The sequence below is a fragment of the Octopus bimaculoides genome, chromosome 1, assembly GCF_046866305.1.
Source record: "Octopus bimaculoides isolate indiv1 chromosome 1, ASM4686630v1, whole genome shotgun sequence".
NCBI classification, from domain to species: Eukaryota; Metazoa; Mollusca; class Cephalopoda; order Octopoda; family Octopodidae; genus Octopus; species Octopus bimaculoides.
In genome coordinates, this window is record NC_142928.1 from 160,545,955 (window position 1) to 160,564,594 (window position 18,640).

Below are 18,640 nucleotides of genomic sequence, written 5' to 3' on the forward strand. Positions count from 1 at the left end.
CAAAAATTATTGCTTTTTCATCTTGTAGTCTGATCATGCTACCACTACAACACACACACATATATATAACAAAACATCGTTTACATAAATTCGAATTAAAATATGATAGCTGGCTTTCAAAATTAACTATAGTTCAGACATTGGGAATTGTTTTTATTTGTTGTGGGCAAATCATACTTTTGTTAATGAGCAAATCATTGCCTCGCAAAAGAAATACACAGAATTTTAAACTTTGAAACAGACTGAATGACTACAGTGAGAGTACCAACACAGTCAAACAGGAATTGATGAGTATGAGGTACGATTGGTTGAAAAGGATATCTTAAATTAACCAATCATATGTTCTTTTTAAAATAGCTTACTGGAGCCCAGTGAACCTATAAAAAACTGTAGGTTGAGGCTCTCACATTTAGAGTTGATCTGGTCAGTAAGTATGGCTCAAGTCAACCTTGTTTCTCTCATGCACACATTCCAACATCCCTTACATTCTTTCGCTATCATAATGAATTATAACAAGGACTTTCATAAATGATCTGCATACCCTTTGAATGTTGAATTTTAAAATACCAATTGACTGTTACTGTTAAATCATTATCATTAGTTTAATGTCCACTTCTCCATGCTTGCATGGATCAGATGGAATTTGTTGTGACAAATTTTCTACAGCCAGATACCCTTCCTGTCCAACCCTCACCTGTTTCCAAGTAAGGTAATTATTTTCCCATTACAAAACATGTTTCACAAAAGACCAGAAACATACGATGCTGATGTACAACAATGACACTTGTTTACAACTATCATGCAATGTCAAGACAAGATAAGACCAACTCACACACAAAAATACAAATATACAACAGGCTTATTTCAGTTTCCATCTACCAAATCCACTCACAAGGCTTTTGTCAGCCTGGGGCTGCTTGACATTCAAGGTGCCAAGCAGTGGAACTGAACACTGAACCATATGGTTGTGAAGCAAGCTTAACTACAGTCATACCTATTAATATAAGTAAAACAAAGTTTTGTGACTGTTAGTGAAATTAAACAATGTTATAAAAAAATGAAAGTAAGACCTTTTTGTCATCAGTTACTCGACTGACTGGATAGCAAAAACTCTGTGAAAAACAGCAATCTTTTTCAGTAAAAATTCAGGGAAAGTTAAACATCAAGGGAAATTCTTCTCAGGAATAATAAGAGCTTCCATTCTTGGTAACATAAATATTATTATATTTTAATAATGATCTAATGTAATGTAAATAAATAAGTGTTCAGATCTCTTCACTGAGGATAAGGGATCAATCTCTTATTAACAGCTTTACCTATTTTAAATTGGAACTATTTTCCTGTAACACTGTTTTGTTGCATAATACAGTTCTATATTTAAGAGATGAGGAATTATGTACATTATTTACAATTGATGGATATTTGTTCTCATCTTGTTTGTTGTTAACACAACGTTTCGGCTGATATACCCTCCAGCCTTCATCAGGTGTCTTAGGGAAAGTTTGAACCTGAGTTTTCATTCCTTAAGTATTTTCGATGTTGTTATTATCATTATTAAGGTCACTGCCTGGAATCGAACTCAGAATCTTGGGGTTAGTAGCCCGCACTCTTAACCACTATGCTATATGCCCAGGCATATGGCATAGTGGTTAAGAGCACGAGCTACTAACCCCAAGATTCCAAGTTTGATTCCAGTCAGTGGCCTGGATAATAATAACATCGAAAAATACCTTAGGAATGAGAACCCAGGTTCGAAATTTCTCCAAGACACCTGAAACGTTGTGTTAACAACAAACAAGATGAGGACAAATATCTGTCAATTGTAAATAATGTAAATAATGTTTTGTTGCAGTTTATAAGACAAGTGCAAGACGAGGTAATTTATCTACAACTGGACATTCTACCAATTATGTGCTGACCATACAACTGCCAAGCAACAGAGATGAGGATTACTGGATAAACCAAGGGGTCGCTTTGCTTTGTCAACTTGATAATTAACTCGTCAGATATAATGGATTGATGAAACAGTAACAGCATAAACACCACTTTCAGCTCATATCTACACCAACTGAGCAAGAAAAACTCACAGAAAGGTAACAAATGACCAAGATAATCCTTCCTAGAATTACAGCATGAAAGGTCCGAAAGGAGAATTACCATATTTACTCATGTATAAATTGCAGCCCTAATTAATATTAAATCTTCATGCTAAAGGTTTCCCCTTCATAGTTGTAGCTTTTCCCCATGTATAAGTCACACCCAAATTTGCCATTTGAAATCAAGTATAAAATAGTGCAACTTATGCAAGAGTAAACTGAACAAACACATGAAAATTAAACGCTAACTCCCTAAGCATATACCTTTGTTGAAGTGGTGAATGCCACAAAACAGAAATCCAATTTCAATTCCTGCATGGAATTGCTTCACCATCATAATTGTGCATAGGGAAAGTATAAATAACAAAATTTCCTATTAATTCTCAGCTACAAATTTGAGATATCAAACTTATAATAATAATAACTTATAAATAAAATTTCATTGCTATTTTCATCCAATGTATATTGTCATCTACTTACAGATATTAATTCACAATAAAAACCATATTTGATTTGTTTAATCCTTTATCGAGATTCTTTTATCAATAGTTATAGAAATTTTCCCAAAAAGTAATGGATCAGACTAGCTGTATTATGATCTGGGATTCAAATTCCACTTCACATACATCATCTGTCTTTATTGAGGAAGCTTTTACATAGATGCCCTATCTGCTAGAAAAAAGAGCCAAACATTCTTTAAAACACACATTACTTCATTTTTTTCATTCTATTACCCCAGTTTTTTTATGCTAACATGGGTTGCATGGATACTTATTGAGATATTGCTTTATGACCAAATGCCCTTCCTGTCACTAACCCTAATCTGTTTTTCAAGTAACAGATTTTTCATTCTGCTCGTCTTCAAAAGTACACATTTGTCAATAGGACTAAAAAAAAGTTTGGATGGTCACAATTGGAATGTCTTAGAACATAGATCTAGTCAATTAGAGCTAATAAAGTTAAATGGTATCAACAACCATACCTCTCATTTCTCTGGTATTCATATTTAGTATTGGTAATACATTTAAAATCACACATTTCCACTAGAAATATATTTCATAAAACATTCATAGAGACTTTATCCATTGTATTTATATGATTAACCTTGGCCATATAAAAGTAACCAAGAGAGGTAAGAGAAAGCTGGAGATGACAAAATTTTTGCAATAGTTGCCACAAGCTTAGTTTACATTGATACAAAATATATGTGCACTTCATTTTTAAAGCTCAGGTGAAACAATAGGGTGATACACAAGCACTTAATTATGAGTGTATTACATCTTAAAGCAGAAACAGTAATAAGCTAATGAAGTTCATGACAATTTTTTTTTATTCCCTTGTCATTTATCTAATTTCTTCCTACTGCTCTGTACTCAACTGACATTTTAGTCTGAAGCATGTGTATATTTTCTAACACTAAGTTATTAGTATCAATATGCACAAGAGAAATGATAAAATATTCATATTGTTTGCATCAAAAGAATTTAGAAACTCCAAGATGTTAAATAAACCATTAACAGTAGAACTCAAAGTAGATAAAACTATATATAAAGTATAAATATTGGATTAAAAAACCCTTGGATGGAAAAAGTTGAAGGCTGCCTTTGAGGCATGAACTCACATCTTTCGTAAACATGACGGACATTCTACAATTGTAGGAAGCAATCATTCAAATTTCTCCTGTTTTAGAAGCTTTGTTCCTAGCAGCAAGATTTGTATGTTGTTTACATTTTAGGAATTTAGGAAATTCAAGAGACATGAAACAAATAGTTTTTAACATTGGAACTTGAAGCAAATCTGGAATCAGTATAAATAGTGGGGTGCAAAAAAAGTCAAAGGCTGCCCATGGAATACAAACCCATATTTTCTCCAAATGTGATTGATATTATACACCTACAGTGTGTATAAGCATATGTGTATACACACACTATATATATATATATATATATAAATAATATATATTTTACAAGCATAATATATATAGGTGCAAATGTGGCTGTGATAGGTTTACTTCCCAACCACATGGTTCCAATTTCAGTCCCACTATGTAGCACCATGGACAGGTGCCTTCTACTGTAGCCTCAAGAGATTTGAACGAATGTGAAAGAAACCCATTGTGTATATATGTGTATGTGCTTGTCCACTATAACTGTTTGACAATTAGTGTTGGTTTGTTTACATCTCTGTAACTTAGCAGTTCAACAAGAGACTGATAGAATAAGTACCAGGCTTAAAAAAATAAATACTGGGGTCGATTTGTTTGACCTAACCCTTCAAGGTAGTGCCCCAGCCTGGCCACAGTCCAATGCTAGAAACAAGTAAAAGATAGTATTTGTGTATGGGATAACAAAAAGTCAGTGCATCAGACAATACCTTCTGAAATGGTTTTGCCCCTCTCACAAGGCCGCTAGAATATCATCTATCAGGATCACATTGGACATTCAACAAATCAAGATAATGCAATTATTAGTTGGGTTATAATCAAATTTTAAAGAAATATAACAAAGTTAAAAACATAGAAAGGAGGACATAGAAAAAGACAAACAAAAACATGACATGGGCACAACGTAAAGATTCAATGAAAGACAATAATAGACCACATCAAGTCAAAGAGGATAAATTCTTTTATATTCACATCTACAATATCGTTGATATAGGTTTATGTACAAGTCAAAATGGTGATGGTAATTGCATTAGTAATAACAGCAATAGTAACAATTTTAATAGATAATAGTAGTAGAAATAACATTAATAGTAGAAAGAATAGAGTTCCATGAAAACTTCAACACACGGCATTAACATACTTTCTAGATAACAGGGAAGATACACCCAGTCTCCCATCTTTCTGCATCATCCTACATTTATTTCTCCTCTTCCATGTTATTTGTAATACATCTGTGCTCTACAATTCTAGCCATAGATGTTTTATCATCAAATTAAACATTTTATATATAATGAAGTTTAAAGTTTATTTTTAAAGCATGACAGTCAAATGAAATTTTATATATATATATATATACACATACACACAATAGTATTGAAAAGAGAGAGAATGCTTCTACACTGCATTTGGTGGATATTGTGGATTAACAGTACTACCAATGGCATTTTGCAAGTACTGCACTTAAAAATGCTTGTAGTCATGTCCATATTGGTAGTCTAATCTACCATGGATGCAACAACCAGTGTTCTTAAGTAGAGAACTTGAAAAATGTGAACTTTCCAAATGAAACCAGTGGTAGTACTGCTAATAAATAAAGCATCTAAAGTATTATAACTACAATGTTGTTGCAACTACAAAATATTAATATAATCACTAAGTTCAAAAGAAATGAATTCTCAGATCACATCTCAGAATTTTATTCTAACTACATTTAATTAACATTAACCCTTTAACATTCAGATTACTCTGTCATATGTAATGCTCATTAATTCACATTGTTTTGAATTAATTTTGTATTGTATCATTACGCTGAGATTTCGGTTACATGGCTTGACTTTTAGAATGACATTGTGGAGTTGGTGTGAGAAGCTGGATCTGTCCAGTTTGAACAGAAAACAAAGAATATTTAAGTTAGACATAGCCAATTTAAATGTTAAAGGGTTAAAAGGGACATAGAACAATTTCATATCAATGCAGCTGATAGAATTTTTACTGTCATAATTTTCTTTTAGTGGTTTCAGTCATGCTTAGGCAAGGTCTTCAAAAGTTTTAGTCAATATCATCATCCCTAGTGCATAGAGGAACATATCCATTCAATGAAATACCAGACTAAGTCTCTTGTAAAGATGTAAAAACTATAAGGTATTTACACCCGTATATATAAAGTGCCAGATTGATTCAGGTTCATGGAATTATTAGAGCATCAGATGAGATGCTTGGTGGTATTTATTCAGGCCCTCTGTATTCTGGCAGCAACGACTATAATGACACTAGTCAAGCAGGAAAGCCCTTGCCTTCCCATTAACTCTTTAGCCTTCACATAACCCAGTCAAAAATAATGCTTATTTATTCATTGTTTTCAAATTAATCAGGTGTTCTCTTGTTTTGAGATTTCAATGATATGATTGTTTATTTGGGCCTGATACAGCTAGTTTAAATGCTAAGAGGGGGAAACTTGCACGTATGGCAAATTACTCTGTTGAGGCACTTTTCTAGTACAGAACCATGCCATTACAAAATGGAGAGGTATTAGTCAACTCTAGGTTATAATAGAAGAGACATGCCCAAAGTGTTACGTAGTAGCATTGCACTCAAGAAATGTAGATGCAAAGCAAACTTCTCAAACACATGTTTTTTACTATTATTAAATATTATAGAAGAAAATTCTATTATTAGATCAGAAATTGTTTTTGTTATAAATACATTGTTTATTGATGTAACTACATTTATAATAATAAATAAAACTACAATGTATATCTCATTATAACTGTAATAATTATATATCACAGCATCATTAGCACATTATAACAAAAAGTTTATATGTATAACGGCAACATATTTATTCAGCATAACAGTAAAAATAAAAAACAATTTAAAAGTGAATGATGGAAGAGAGAGAGAAATATTGTAGAGATGAAGTGTTATTACAAACTATTTGGAGTGTTAAAGCACAGCTTCTCACTATCTCCATATATATTCTTCACTAGCCAATATAATAGAAAGACATGAAAATAATTGTTACCATTCCACAGATTGTCTTGCTAATGTGTTGTTATCAGTATTTTTGTTCTTAGATTTTGTTGAAAAAAAGAAATAGAATGTTTTTTTTTAAAAAGTCCAGCAATCAATTTTATTTTTAGTAATTATAAATCATCAATGTGAAAAAAATATGAAATATATTGAAAAAAGATTTTTTTTTTTTTTAATATATATACATTAGCACAAAGCCACAGATCTGCAGAAGTGTAGTGTAGTTGACTGAATTAACTCCAGTATATGTACAAATATTTATATTATTAAAGTCTTCTACACCAGAGTTTGAACTTGAACGCAGAGACACAAAACTAAATGCATATAAAATTTTACCTTTTCTGTCTCCCTGACTGAAATCTTGTCATGGCTGACTTCCCTCTTCATTTCTGCTTCACTAAAAAGTTTCTAACACTGGCACAAAGCCAGAAATTTAAGGAGGGCTATAGCTGACTGAATTCCCCCAAAAGGGGATGCAGGGTAAGAATAAATTTTGGTGAGATTTGAACATAAATGACCATAACTAAACAGAGCAAGGTATTTTTATTCAGTAATAATGATTCAACTTTCTTACATAGATACAAGACCACAAATCTGGTGGAGTTAGTCAATGATACTAACTCCAATAATGGATTGATATATTTTATCAATCCCAGAAGAATGAGAGGTAAAGTTAACATTGGTGGGATTTAAACTCAGAACATATAGAGCTATTTCAAGGCATTTTGTTTGACGCTCTAACAATTCCACCAATTCACCTCATAACAATAATTTATTATATAAGCACAATTTATTATTTAAGCACAAAGCTACAAATTTATAGGGAGGAGGATAAGACAGTTATATCTCTCACAAACAGGAATAAAAACTCAAGTCACAGAATGTGCTGGACAGCAACTCTATTTTCATAGAGAATACATAATAATAATAACAGTTCCTAACTTAGGCATAAGGCAAGAAATTTCGAGAGGAGTGGGCTAGTTCATATTGTATTTTATCAACCCTGGAGGGATGAAAGGTACAGTTGATCTCAGTGGGATTTGAACTGTGTGTAAAGAGCTGGAACAAATACTGCAAGGCACTTTTTCCAATGCTCTAATGATTCTACCAGCCTGACACCCTGAAGACTGTTTCTAAAATAAGCACAAGGCCTGAAATTTGTGAGAAGCAATGGTTAGTCAGTTAAATCAATCACAGTATTTGACTGATACTTTATTTTGCCAACCATGGAATACAAAGCTGACATCAGGGAGATTTGAACTCAATAGATGAACAGGCAGAATGAATACCATAAGGCATATTTGTGCGACACTGCCAATTTCCCATAATAATAATAATAATTTTTGTTTCTAAGTACAAAGCTACGAATTTATAGGGGAGAAGAATGGGATGTTAAAGCAGTTGTAGTTCTCACAAGAGTATTACCAAGCTAACTGAAGTAAAATTGCTTTAAACGAGAATAAACCAAGTCACAGAATAGATGAGAGGTCAGTAATAATAATTTCGGATCTTTTTTAAAACGGGGGCCACATTTTTCATTAATGTTTTACGTAGTGCTTTTGGTACCGAAAGACTTTCAAACTTCGTATACTTATCTATTTTGTGTTATAGAACAGAAAAATATTTTTGTATTCGAATTTATTTCATGTAAAAAATTGTCTTATTTCGATAATTTCAACCAATCACTGACGTCCATTCAGCCGATATACATTAAGTGCCGACTACATAAACAAACGATTCTTCGTTTTATTTGCTTTTTTCATTTTAAATTTGCTTTAACCCTAACCCTAACTCTAACCCTAGGGTTAGGGTTAGAGTTAGGGTTAGGGTTAATTGTTTCAGAATCGTTTATGTAGTCGGCACTTAATGTATATCGGCTGAATGGACGTCAGTGATTGGTTGAAATTACAGAAATACGACAACTTTAACATGGAATAATTTATGGATTTCTTTTTTTTTAAAGAAGTCTAAGAGAAAAAGATGTTTTATATGACACATTCTACCAGTGTTCCCAGTTTCAAAGTGTTTCGTTAATGAAAAATGTGGCCCCCATTTTAAAAAAGATCCATAATTTCTTACATTTGTCCAAGGCCACATATATATAAGGGAATAAGTAATCTATCAGCTCAATTCATGAATACTTTTAGTCCCTCTTATTTTCATTAATCCAAGTGGAGACTTTTACACTGGAAAATTGTAATTATCTGAATTAAAATCAGTTTACCAATGGTATTTATTTTATCAATCCCAGAAAAATATAAAAGGTGGAGTCAACTATGACAAGATCTGAACTTGAAGTCAAAGAAGATAAAAAATACATTCAAAAATTGTATTTAGGCTAGTGCTCTGCTCTCAGCTACCTCCAATTATGAAAAAAAGAAAAAAAATTATAGTGTAGTGAATGAAATGTAAGGTTCATGCTTTAGTCATGAGCAATAATGGTAATAAGAAATCAATTTTAATTAGGAGCTGAAGCAAGTTCACAGAAACTACACCAGGTAGTTGCTTCTTGTGTTAGGGTACTTGTCATACTAATGTTGGTGGTGATGATATTGTAAATGAAAACATGACTATGAAATCCTAGGAGGAAAGAAATGGGGTGCATTGTTCATACTGTTCCAACAGAACATTAGCAGCCATTCATTCATCTTCTATCTGCTCTACTATGCACATCACACAATAATAACTTTACATATTGGCAAAGGGCCAAAAATGTGTAGGGGTGTTGAAAAGTTGGCTGAGTTAACTCTAGGATATTAATGTTATCTATTCTGTTAATAACAATTAAGATAATAATTTCAATTGATTAAGCTCAGGATGACCAGCTTTTGGAGGCACAGTGTACAATTAATTGAGCAGGCCTATACATTCCAGTATGATCTTCTGGTATCAATCTCTCTAGGATGAAATGCAAAACAAACTAAAAAAAGATTTAAACCCAAAACAAAAATGGACAAAATTACAAAACAAAATACTCTAAGGTGTTTTAGGCAATGAGGTCTGATGCATCAGTGCTCTCTACTCAAATCATACCCCATAAAAATCATAATATAAACTTAGCATCAGTTTCAGAGTTTTCACTAACAAGATGTTGATTCAGGAGAAATGAGAAATGGAGGGTGTGAAAATATGGAGATGGGATTGTGTGCTAAACCAGTTGTAGAAAATAGTCATTTGTTTCAAGTGAGCAAGAAGGCAGATTTAGGGGCGGGAACTCAGGAGCAACTAAGGTGTCGGCTCACTGGTTACTTATAAATAAAATCAATCTTCTATTTACTGTTTGTGTACAAGTGTTTATGTATTATCACAGACCAGTGCATTTCTTTCCAGCTGTTTTAAAAACATTCTATTACTTCACAAGGTTTTGTTGTGTATATTTATGCATTTCTGTATGTATGTGTGCAACAAAGAAAGTTTCTGAGGTTGAGCAACAGGAGGGAGAAAAAATTGTCAAGAATCACAAGCGGCAGTCACTTTCTCAGGAAGTTCACAGCCAACGTAAGCATCATTCTCTACACAGTACTTCAATAATGTTAACCAATAGAAATCCTGGAAAATAAACAAAAATTTTAATAAATTACAACATTAACAATTTCTAATGGAAGTACAAGGTTATTCCATCCCCACATCCCTATGAGAGAATATCTGATTGATTACTTTGGACCTAAATTTTTACTCATATCTACTCATATGAAAACTTTTACTCATATCTTGGTTCAATCTGCTAAAAACAGGAACCAAAACAACCTCAAATTAAATGCTACCACTTTGTATAATCCTAGACATACTGTATTAAAAAATAGTTTCAGCTTGATTAGGGTGAATGTCGATAGTGCCATATACCAGCTGTTATTGTGGTACAGAGGGCTGAAAAGTAATATGGAGTAAAGTGAATATCAACATTTTCAATAACATTATTCCAGCTCTCTCACCAACAACAAACTAGCAACCTTTTGAATTAAATTACCCAAATCCTTTCAGCCTAGAAAGGTTCTTCACTTAAAAATGAACATAACAGTGCAATATTATTATCTCTGAGTTTCCACTTAAATGTTGTGGCCATCATGTAAGAACTGTTTTGTAATTATATAATCATAAAATCTTTAGTTCTGAACAAATACTAAAATTAATATGTATTGAATACTGAGTGAAGTAATATATCTACATAATAAGAAACAAGAAGTTTTAAAATATTCTCCTCTTGCTGTATTCATATGTTTGTCTGTGTACTTAAACATAACCAAATCTTTACAAGTGTGATTCTGTGATGCTCCTCCACTGCCTAATCTTTACAATCAGACATCAACCTACAAAACTTCAAGCTGAACATCGATTGACTCAAATGTAGCAATCTTGGAAGGCTAGCAAATGATACAAGCACTGTCTCACTTTCTTTGACAAGCTAAACAGAAAACGCCTTATCACTTGCATTTTTTTTATATCAAAAAAATAAAAATTCAGAAACATGCAATTTCATGGGTTGGTAAGCATACTCTGCTCAATGCTGGTCAAATAACCATCAAATTGTTCTCTATTTTAATGTTGAACAATAACCCTTCTTTCTACACGACTATACTAACATCAGCTTCAAACTGTTTTGTTGCACTACTCTCATTAAGAACATGGCTTAGTGGTTGGGGTGTTGCACTCACAATCATAAAAGTGTAGTTTAAATTCCTGGACCAGGTGTGTTGTGTTCTTAAGCAAAACACTCAATTTCATCTGGTTCCAATCCACTCAGTTGTAAATCAGTCCCAGTAATAGCTGGGAAGTTAACCCTGTGATAGACCAGCATTCTATTCAGTGGAGAATGTTGTAATTTCAGTCACAAATATGCCATTGAAAGCCAAGTCAAACTGACTGTATTAGTGTTAGGTCTCATGACAGACCTACATACACTTCCATTATTCATTCATTCATCACATCACTGCAACAAATTAAGTCAGCCTTTGTCCACAACTACATCATTCCAGAACATCCTAACACATGTTGATTCTACAAATATATAACAGTGTATTACTTATGCATATAATTTGACAAAGGAGGATACAGCTTTCAGTTTGAGTTTTGATTGTAAATAAGAGTTGCATGTTAGAGAAGTACATCATTAGGAGCCATAGTTTTCCATTTCTTTATTGCAGCATACATTGGACTTTTTCCTACTGCTAACAATACAACTTTTAAGGAATATAACTTGCTTTCAGCTACGGAGATGTCAATAAATACAGATATGGACTTTGCTCAGACACACAGGTCAATGACAAAAGGAAAATTTAAAGTTTAAACTCATTATTATGTGTTCCACACCATAATCTCAGCCATTTACTGACACCAATATCCTCCCCACCATAAAAAAAAACATTCCCTAAATTCTCAAATCCAAGAGAACTCTGTCAAGTTACTGGAGATTCACAAGAGTACAACAAATTATGATATAATAACAAGAAATCCTTGTGCTTACTTACATGCATCAAGACATAGGGGTTGCCTACAATTATGAGCAGTGCTTGAGCACGGGTTATGCACACATTGAAACGCTTGGGGTTGCAAAGGAAACCCAAAATGTGACGCTGATCAAAGTTCATTAGTTCTTCATTGGTACGAACCTATGAGGGAATAAAAGTAATTAGAAAGTTGGAATCAAATTCAAAAGATGAGATGTATGATGATGGAGCCTTCACATGGTTGCTCAATTTGTTAGAAATAGCAGTCAAACACTTAAGTCACACCCTAAGGAGAGACATTAAATAGTATAATCCTATAAACCACTAAAAACTAGAGATGTCATGGTTGAGGTGCTTTTTCTCATAAGTTTCCTTCTTTGAGGTTGACCTGGAGTTAACAATATAACAACCATCAATTATTTTCACATATACCACCATGGACCAAACAAGAAAGCCTCTATATAGCCACTTGACTTGCTAGAAATAACAGTCAAATCTCCCTGATAGAACACAATGTACTTCTATATACCCCTAAAAGGACAGACTGGTTATAGCAAGAATGTCTCTGATGATAGGTTTGCTTATTTAAGGATGACCTGGGGCTAAAACAATATCTACCACCGCCAGCACCATTCGTATTTTATCCTCTAAATTTGCCAAATTTATATTATGCTTATCAGAAAAATTACTGGAGTTATATTTTTCAAGAAAATCAATCCAAAAATAGGAGTAAATATTAAAAAGAAGTGGTAAGTCCATGAAACAATAATCTTATAGTCATCTCTTCTACATAGAACTAACAATGTTTTTAATGTCAGGTCACTATCTCAGCTTTTCTTATAAGTTAACATTACACATCCAAAAGGCAACATAAAATATTTTTCTCCACTCATTGTAAACCCTCTACATTTATTGCTCATGACCGTCTGCCATACAATATCACACTCCTTACATTTCACATACTTGAAACTTTAACAACCTAACTATCACTAACTGTCTTTGGCAAAAAATTATGTCAGTTAGGTAACAGAATTTCAAGCTACCTGTAATAGCATCAGTAATACTTACTGCTGAAATTATTATTGCCTTCCTTTCTTGACCTTGGAACTCTTCAACAGAACCAACTTTTACAACATCTCGGCCAAGGTGGGACAATAACATACGAATCTTCTCTACCTGTAATAGCAACAAAAAAAGATCTCTACAGTAATTCTATGGTTAATTGTAGAAGATAAAACAAACAACAAAAACTATGAAAATATATATATATAAAAAAAAAAGCAAAATTCAAATACAACCACCCATGCAGCACTCCACCCAACACACAACCCAGATGGTACTCCACCCAAAATATAGCTCACAAAGCAATCCACCCAACAGATATACCTAACATATCTGATAACACATCAGAAACTATAGCAGAGTCTTCCTACCCCTGATGGAAGTGTGCCATATCCAGTTAGCTGGATATGTGTGCCACTCGTGAAGATTTCAGTGATAACATACATCTAACACAGAACTCACAAGAACTAGAACAGCTTTAATAGCTTACATACATTGAAAAGCAATTTATTCTAAATCATCCTGGTTTATATATTAGGGAAGTGAACAAGAATACACCTGCTTTGACAAGGTTATCCTACAAAAGCAGTAATAAAAACAGTTGCCAGACTTTCAATGCTAACATTAGTTATAAATTTGAAATTCCAACTACATACCTGTTTTCTATAAGGAGTAATAATACCGATATCTTCTTCAGTCAAATAAGAGCTGTAATCAGCTAAAAGGCCTTGCAAATATCTCACTACTTGCACAGTCTCAAAAGGATTAAACCATGAAGGACAGTTGCCTTCCCTCAAATCTTCACCCTAAAAATATAAAAAATAAAGTATAAGTTAAAACTGAAGCTGAAAGAATTCGTAAATTCTTCAAAGAATCAGATTAAGCATTTATATTAGTTTACCAATTTAATAAAACAAGTTCAAACAGTAGAGCAGCTTACTTGATATGTTTCAACAAATTAAAAACAGCAGAGGTGAGTAGAATTACCTTTTGGAAGAAAAATTTTTAGCTATTTCAGAATACCCACATGCTTATGTCCACTACAAAGTCTCACTCTGCCAAATCAGATTGGAGCCTGGTGTGGCCATCTGGTTCACCAGTCCTCAGTCAAATCGTCCAACCCATGCTAGCATGGAAAGCAGACGTTAAACGACGATGATGATGATGATGATGATGATGATTTATACATCATAAGACCTCAAAGTATACTTTTACATCCAGACATAGTTTTAAAATTTATATTGCCATCAGTTCCTTAGTCCTCGCTCTATGGAAAAACAGGGTTACACAATCTTTTCCCCTCAAAACTGCATCTCTCTAGAATTTCCACCCTGTCCCAATACTACTTTCAACCATTAACAATGAAAATATCCAAACTAATAAGTGACTATTTAATGTTAATCTATTGTAAGCATAAGGCTATAGATATTACCTTTCCTCCCACTTCTCAAAAATAAGAAGAAAATGTATAGCTAAATTTTAGGATCTTACTAATATTTAATGTATCAATCCCCAGTTGGTGAAACAAAAATCAACTCTGGTAGAATTTTTAACTCAAAATAGGTTATCACCAAAACTACATCCAGTATCTAAGGAGCACCACATGTCTTGCCATCTCTTCTACATACAATTTTATTGTTTTGCATCTTATTTTAGCAAGGGATGGTTACAGGAGCAATTATTTTTACAGTTAAATGTCTTACCAAACAAGAACTTGACTTGTTAACAGAGAAAATGAAGTTGAGAATGATGTACCTTGCTCTGAGGGTAATGTTTGAACTTATGGCCACTTGATTAGGAGTCTAAAACCTAAATCTCAGTTGCTGGGTCTCTTTATTTCTACTCATTAACTACATTCACAAATAATCATGAAATAAATTCAATAAAAAATCACTTACCCGAATTCCATGAAAAAGTATTGGCACTGTCTTGTTGGGTAATGACTTCCATCCACAGAGGCTGTGGGTAAGTGTTTTCTCTGCTTTCACCTCCAGTTCATTGGCATAGAATAGAACTGATGGTAGGTGCAGCAAAGCAGGATGGGAGCGATAGTTGTATATAAGCTTCGTCACCTACAATGAAGATGATGTTAATGAGACTATGTTACAGGAGCAAGGCCCTCATGGACCTCTTCCATTTAGAGATTATATTTTAAAAACTTCTAGCAGTCCTAAAATCTTTTACATTGCCTTTAGTAAACTGAACAGTAATATATCAAGCCATATACTCACCAACATTGGATCAAAGTATCCAGAAGTGACAAATTTGGTTTCATCTCTGGAATAAAGTTCTTGTCCCATGATTCTTTCTAAAAAGGAAAGTTCTAAACCATGAGATTTGGTATAAGGAGAATGCAGGATGGGACCAAGTTGCTCTGGATCTCCAGAAAGAGTAATCTGAAAAATAAAATCAAAGCACAAAACTCTCAATAATCACTTGAATAGAAAGCTAAAATAATTATAGATTAAGATTCATTTTCCCAGATTGTCAATATTTGGACAGTTCTTCAAATATCTTGCAACACTTTCTCACTCACAATACAGTATCCATTCACATTTTTAGCCCATAAAGTTGTCAGCTATTTAGTTTCGTCATTTCAATTGCACACATCTCTCATGATCACATCAAATAACCAATCAGTCATACTCATCACTACAAAGAAAAGTTGTCATAAACACTTTCTTTTTTGTTTCAGTCATTAGACTGTGACTATACTAAGGTTTTAGTTGATTATGTCAGCCCCAGTACTGTCTAATGCTTATTTTTGATCAACCTCAGAAGGATGAAGGGCAAAGTCAACTTAGGTGTGTAGGGACAGAAATCAAACACCACAAGGTATTTTTTATCCAACTTAACAGCCATATTTGATTATTTGGCATGAAAGCTGTAGCTCAGATATGTTTTGTTAAATCTCAGTATCTTAATTAAAGCTATAAAAAAGAATTTAAGAAGCTTACATGAATAACTATTATTACATAATAAATAACTTAGGTATATGTAATTAGGTATATATAACAGCAGGAAAAAGCTAACTTGTAGTTTTAACCCTAAAGATTTGAAAGCAAATTCTGCCTTGTAGTCAATCAACCAGCGCTAAACTATCTTCAATGGTTCAATATAAGACAAAAACCATTAAGTTGTTTCTATGAATGCCATACAGTCAACCAATCACCACTCACCTGTCCATCTGTTCCAGCTACTAGTCCAACTGGTATTAAACATTCTGGTTCTGTTGCTTGCCCAGCCTAGTAAAAGAAAGAAACAAAGAAGTTATTACAGAACTATATATAATGAAACAGATTGTCAATCCAGTTTTCCATGCTAGTATAGGAGGATATAAATTTTGATATTTCCTTGTGAATTATTAGGGTTGATATTTTTACAGAGAGTCAAAGCTGGTCGAATGCTGGACAACTGTGCGGTATTGTGTCCATGACCAAGATGGTTAACTGCTGACAGACCACTCCACTTAGCTCTAGCTGGAATGATTCATGATTATAAATAGAACGGTAAAATTAATGAGTATTTCATTGTGCTCACATCCTTCTATGAAATGGTATCACTGAAACATCAATGCAGTAAATTTAATCACTACCATTCCTGAGTAGAGTCAACATGTTTTACAGTTGGATACTTCAACAAATTTCAGCTCAGCAACTTTGAAGTGAGAGCATGTGTTTATCTGAGGGAAATAATATGACTGAAGCAAGATTTGAAGTTGTGACTAATCAGTGAGCTAGCTGACCTACAGCCTCTAACCATCCATCATAAACAATACTTGTTCCTCAATGAATACTTTGTTCCAATTTGTAGAATAACATCTTCACTTAATTGCTTTGGTATAGAAACCATCTTTTAATTTTAGATTTAAAAGATTAGATGACAGGAAAGTCATCTAGTTACAAAAATTAAATGCTTGTACTTAATATTCATGAAAATGTACCATCTCTTCACAAGTCATTGGGTCCCTAAGGATCATTTTCAAGGCAGTATCAGGAGAATAAGTCAGTTATCTCTTTACAGGCTTCTGACAACAACCAGAAATCCTATGTATAAGTTATAAGTAAAATGAAATGAAACAACTCAATTAAAAATTGAATAATCATCTGACTTGGCCTAACAGGAGCTTATTACCATTCTATTGCACATATACAGTAAAACTACAGTTTAACTCATACAAAAACAGAATCTTAAAAGAATTAGAGATAAAAAAGGAGAAAAGCTCTCACCTCATCAATAAAAACGTGTGTAAAATGGCCAGGCTTTAATCCATAAGTATACAAAACGCCTGAATTCACACAAGTAGAGATAATAATTCGATAATGTACAACAATATCAAGATTATTTCCAGAAGAACAATATGGCCGAATTTTATCTGGTATATTCTGAAAAAGAGAGAAAATAGGCACCATTAATAATAAATGTTTATTTTACAATCTGGTTAATTAAGGTTAACAAAACACCAAGAATCATATACCGAAAAAGTTTATTGTGATCTAGGTACTATCCTGCATTCTATAGGTTTTAATTTGCTCGGAAACTATCTTTAGCTACTATAGAAATGCTACAAATTGGAAAAATTTAAGAACTAAAACTTGTTAATATTACCATACTCAGTATTGTGTTATGGCAGATGCTTCACCTTTTCATTCAAATCAGTTCAAACTGTTGTTGCCAATGTAAAACTTCCATTATCCCTAAACAGATCGCTAGTCTACTTACGTTGTTGTTAGAGGTTCTTTAGTCCAAATAATTTTGATGCAAGTAAATCTATATCATTTCCATATAGATGCAACTGTAGTCATTCCTTAAAACATCAAAAAAAGTGCTTACCAAGTTTTAGTGTGTCTACAGTTTGGAAATATCACATGGAAATTACAGTACACAACTCTAAAATACACATATAACACTTGCCTACAAGCTTTATAAAATATATTCTTTACCCCATCTAACAGGACCCAACACTTTACAGAACATTGAAAGAGTCTCTATGAAGTTGCAATTCCACTAATAACAATGGCCAAATTGCCCTCCAATCACACCCTAACATCTTAAATAAAAAAAGGAAGGGCACATTGGACATTGATATGTAATACATTGATATACAATAAAAAACAGAGAAGTCACAACTGAAATCCCTTTGGTCATAGGTATGCTTGATCAGAAGTTGAGCAACTGAACACCTTAGTTTGTACACACCACTGACCCCAACCTTGCAAGATACATGCATACCTTACTTTAACAAAGTCTAAAGTCAATTCTAGACTGCTCCCTATAAATAAATCTTACTAAAAGGCTCCTCTCCAGAAACCATTCCATCCACTTTCATCAATCCTAATTTGTAA

General features: G+C 33.2%; 2 protein-coding genes across 3 annotated transcripts in view; one reads left to right on the forward strand and one right to left on the reverse strand.

The window, feature by feature from the left end:
• LOC106881001 (dynein axonemal heavy chain 3) overlaps nucleotides 1-2,617 on the forward strand; it is a 172,777-nt gene extending 170,160 nt beyond the window's left edge. Inside the window, exon 83 of the mRNA XM_052972117.2 lies at nucleotides 1,853-2,617. Within this exon, the coding sequence (XP_052828077.1) occupies nucleotides 1,853-1,998 (146 nt within the window). The 3' untranslated portion in view covers nucleotides 1,999-2,617. The remainder of the gene's footprint in view (nucleotides 1-1,852) is intronic.
• Nucleotides 2,618-6,580: 3,963 nt separating this feature from the next.
• LOC106881006 (RNA helicase Mov10l1) overlaps nucleotides 6,581-18,640 on the reverse strand; it is a 37,805-nt gene continuing 25,745 nt past the window's right edge. The window contains exons 14-22 of one of the 2 annotated variants that reach the window (XM_089361586.1): nucleotides 17,525-17,680; nucleotides 16,475-16,540; nucleotides 15,527-15,691; nucleotides 15,194-15,367; nucleotides 13,952-14,101; nucleotides 13,302-13,409; nucleotides 12,255-12,395; nucleotides 8,707-10,338; nucleotides 6,581-8,474 (exon numbers count right to left, since the gene is read on the reverse strand). In XM_089361586.1, the coding sequence (XP_089217712.1) occupies nucleotides 10,240-10,338; nucleotides 12,255-12,395; nucleotides 13,302-13,409; nucleotides 13,952-14,101; nucleotides 15,194-15,367; nucleotides 15,527-15,691; nucleotides 16,475-16,540; nucleotides 17,525-17,680 (1,059 nt within the window). In that variant the 3' untranslated portion in view covers nucleotides 6,581-8,474; nucleotides 8,707-10,239. Of the gene's footprint in view, nucleotides 8,475-8,706; nucleotides 10,339-12,254; nucleotides 12,396-13,301; nucleotides 13,410-13,951; nucleotides 14,102-15,193; nucleotides 15,368-15,526; nucleotides 15,692-16,474; nucleotides 16,541-17,524; nucleotides 17,681-18,640 lie in introns of those variants that run through there. The other variant, XM_014931192.3, reaches the window with a different exon arrangement.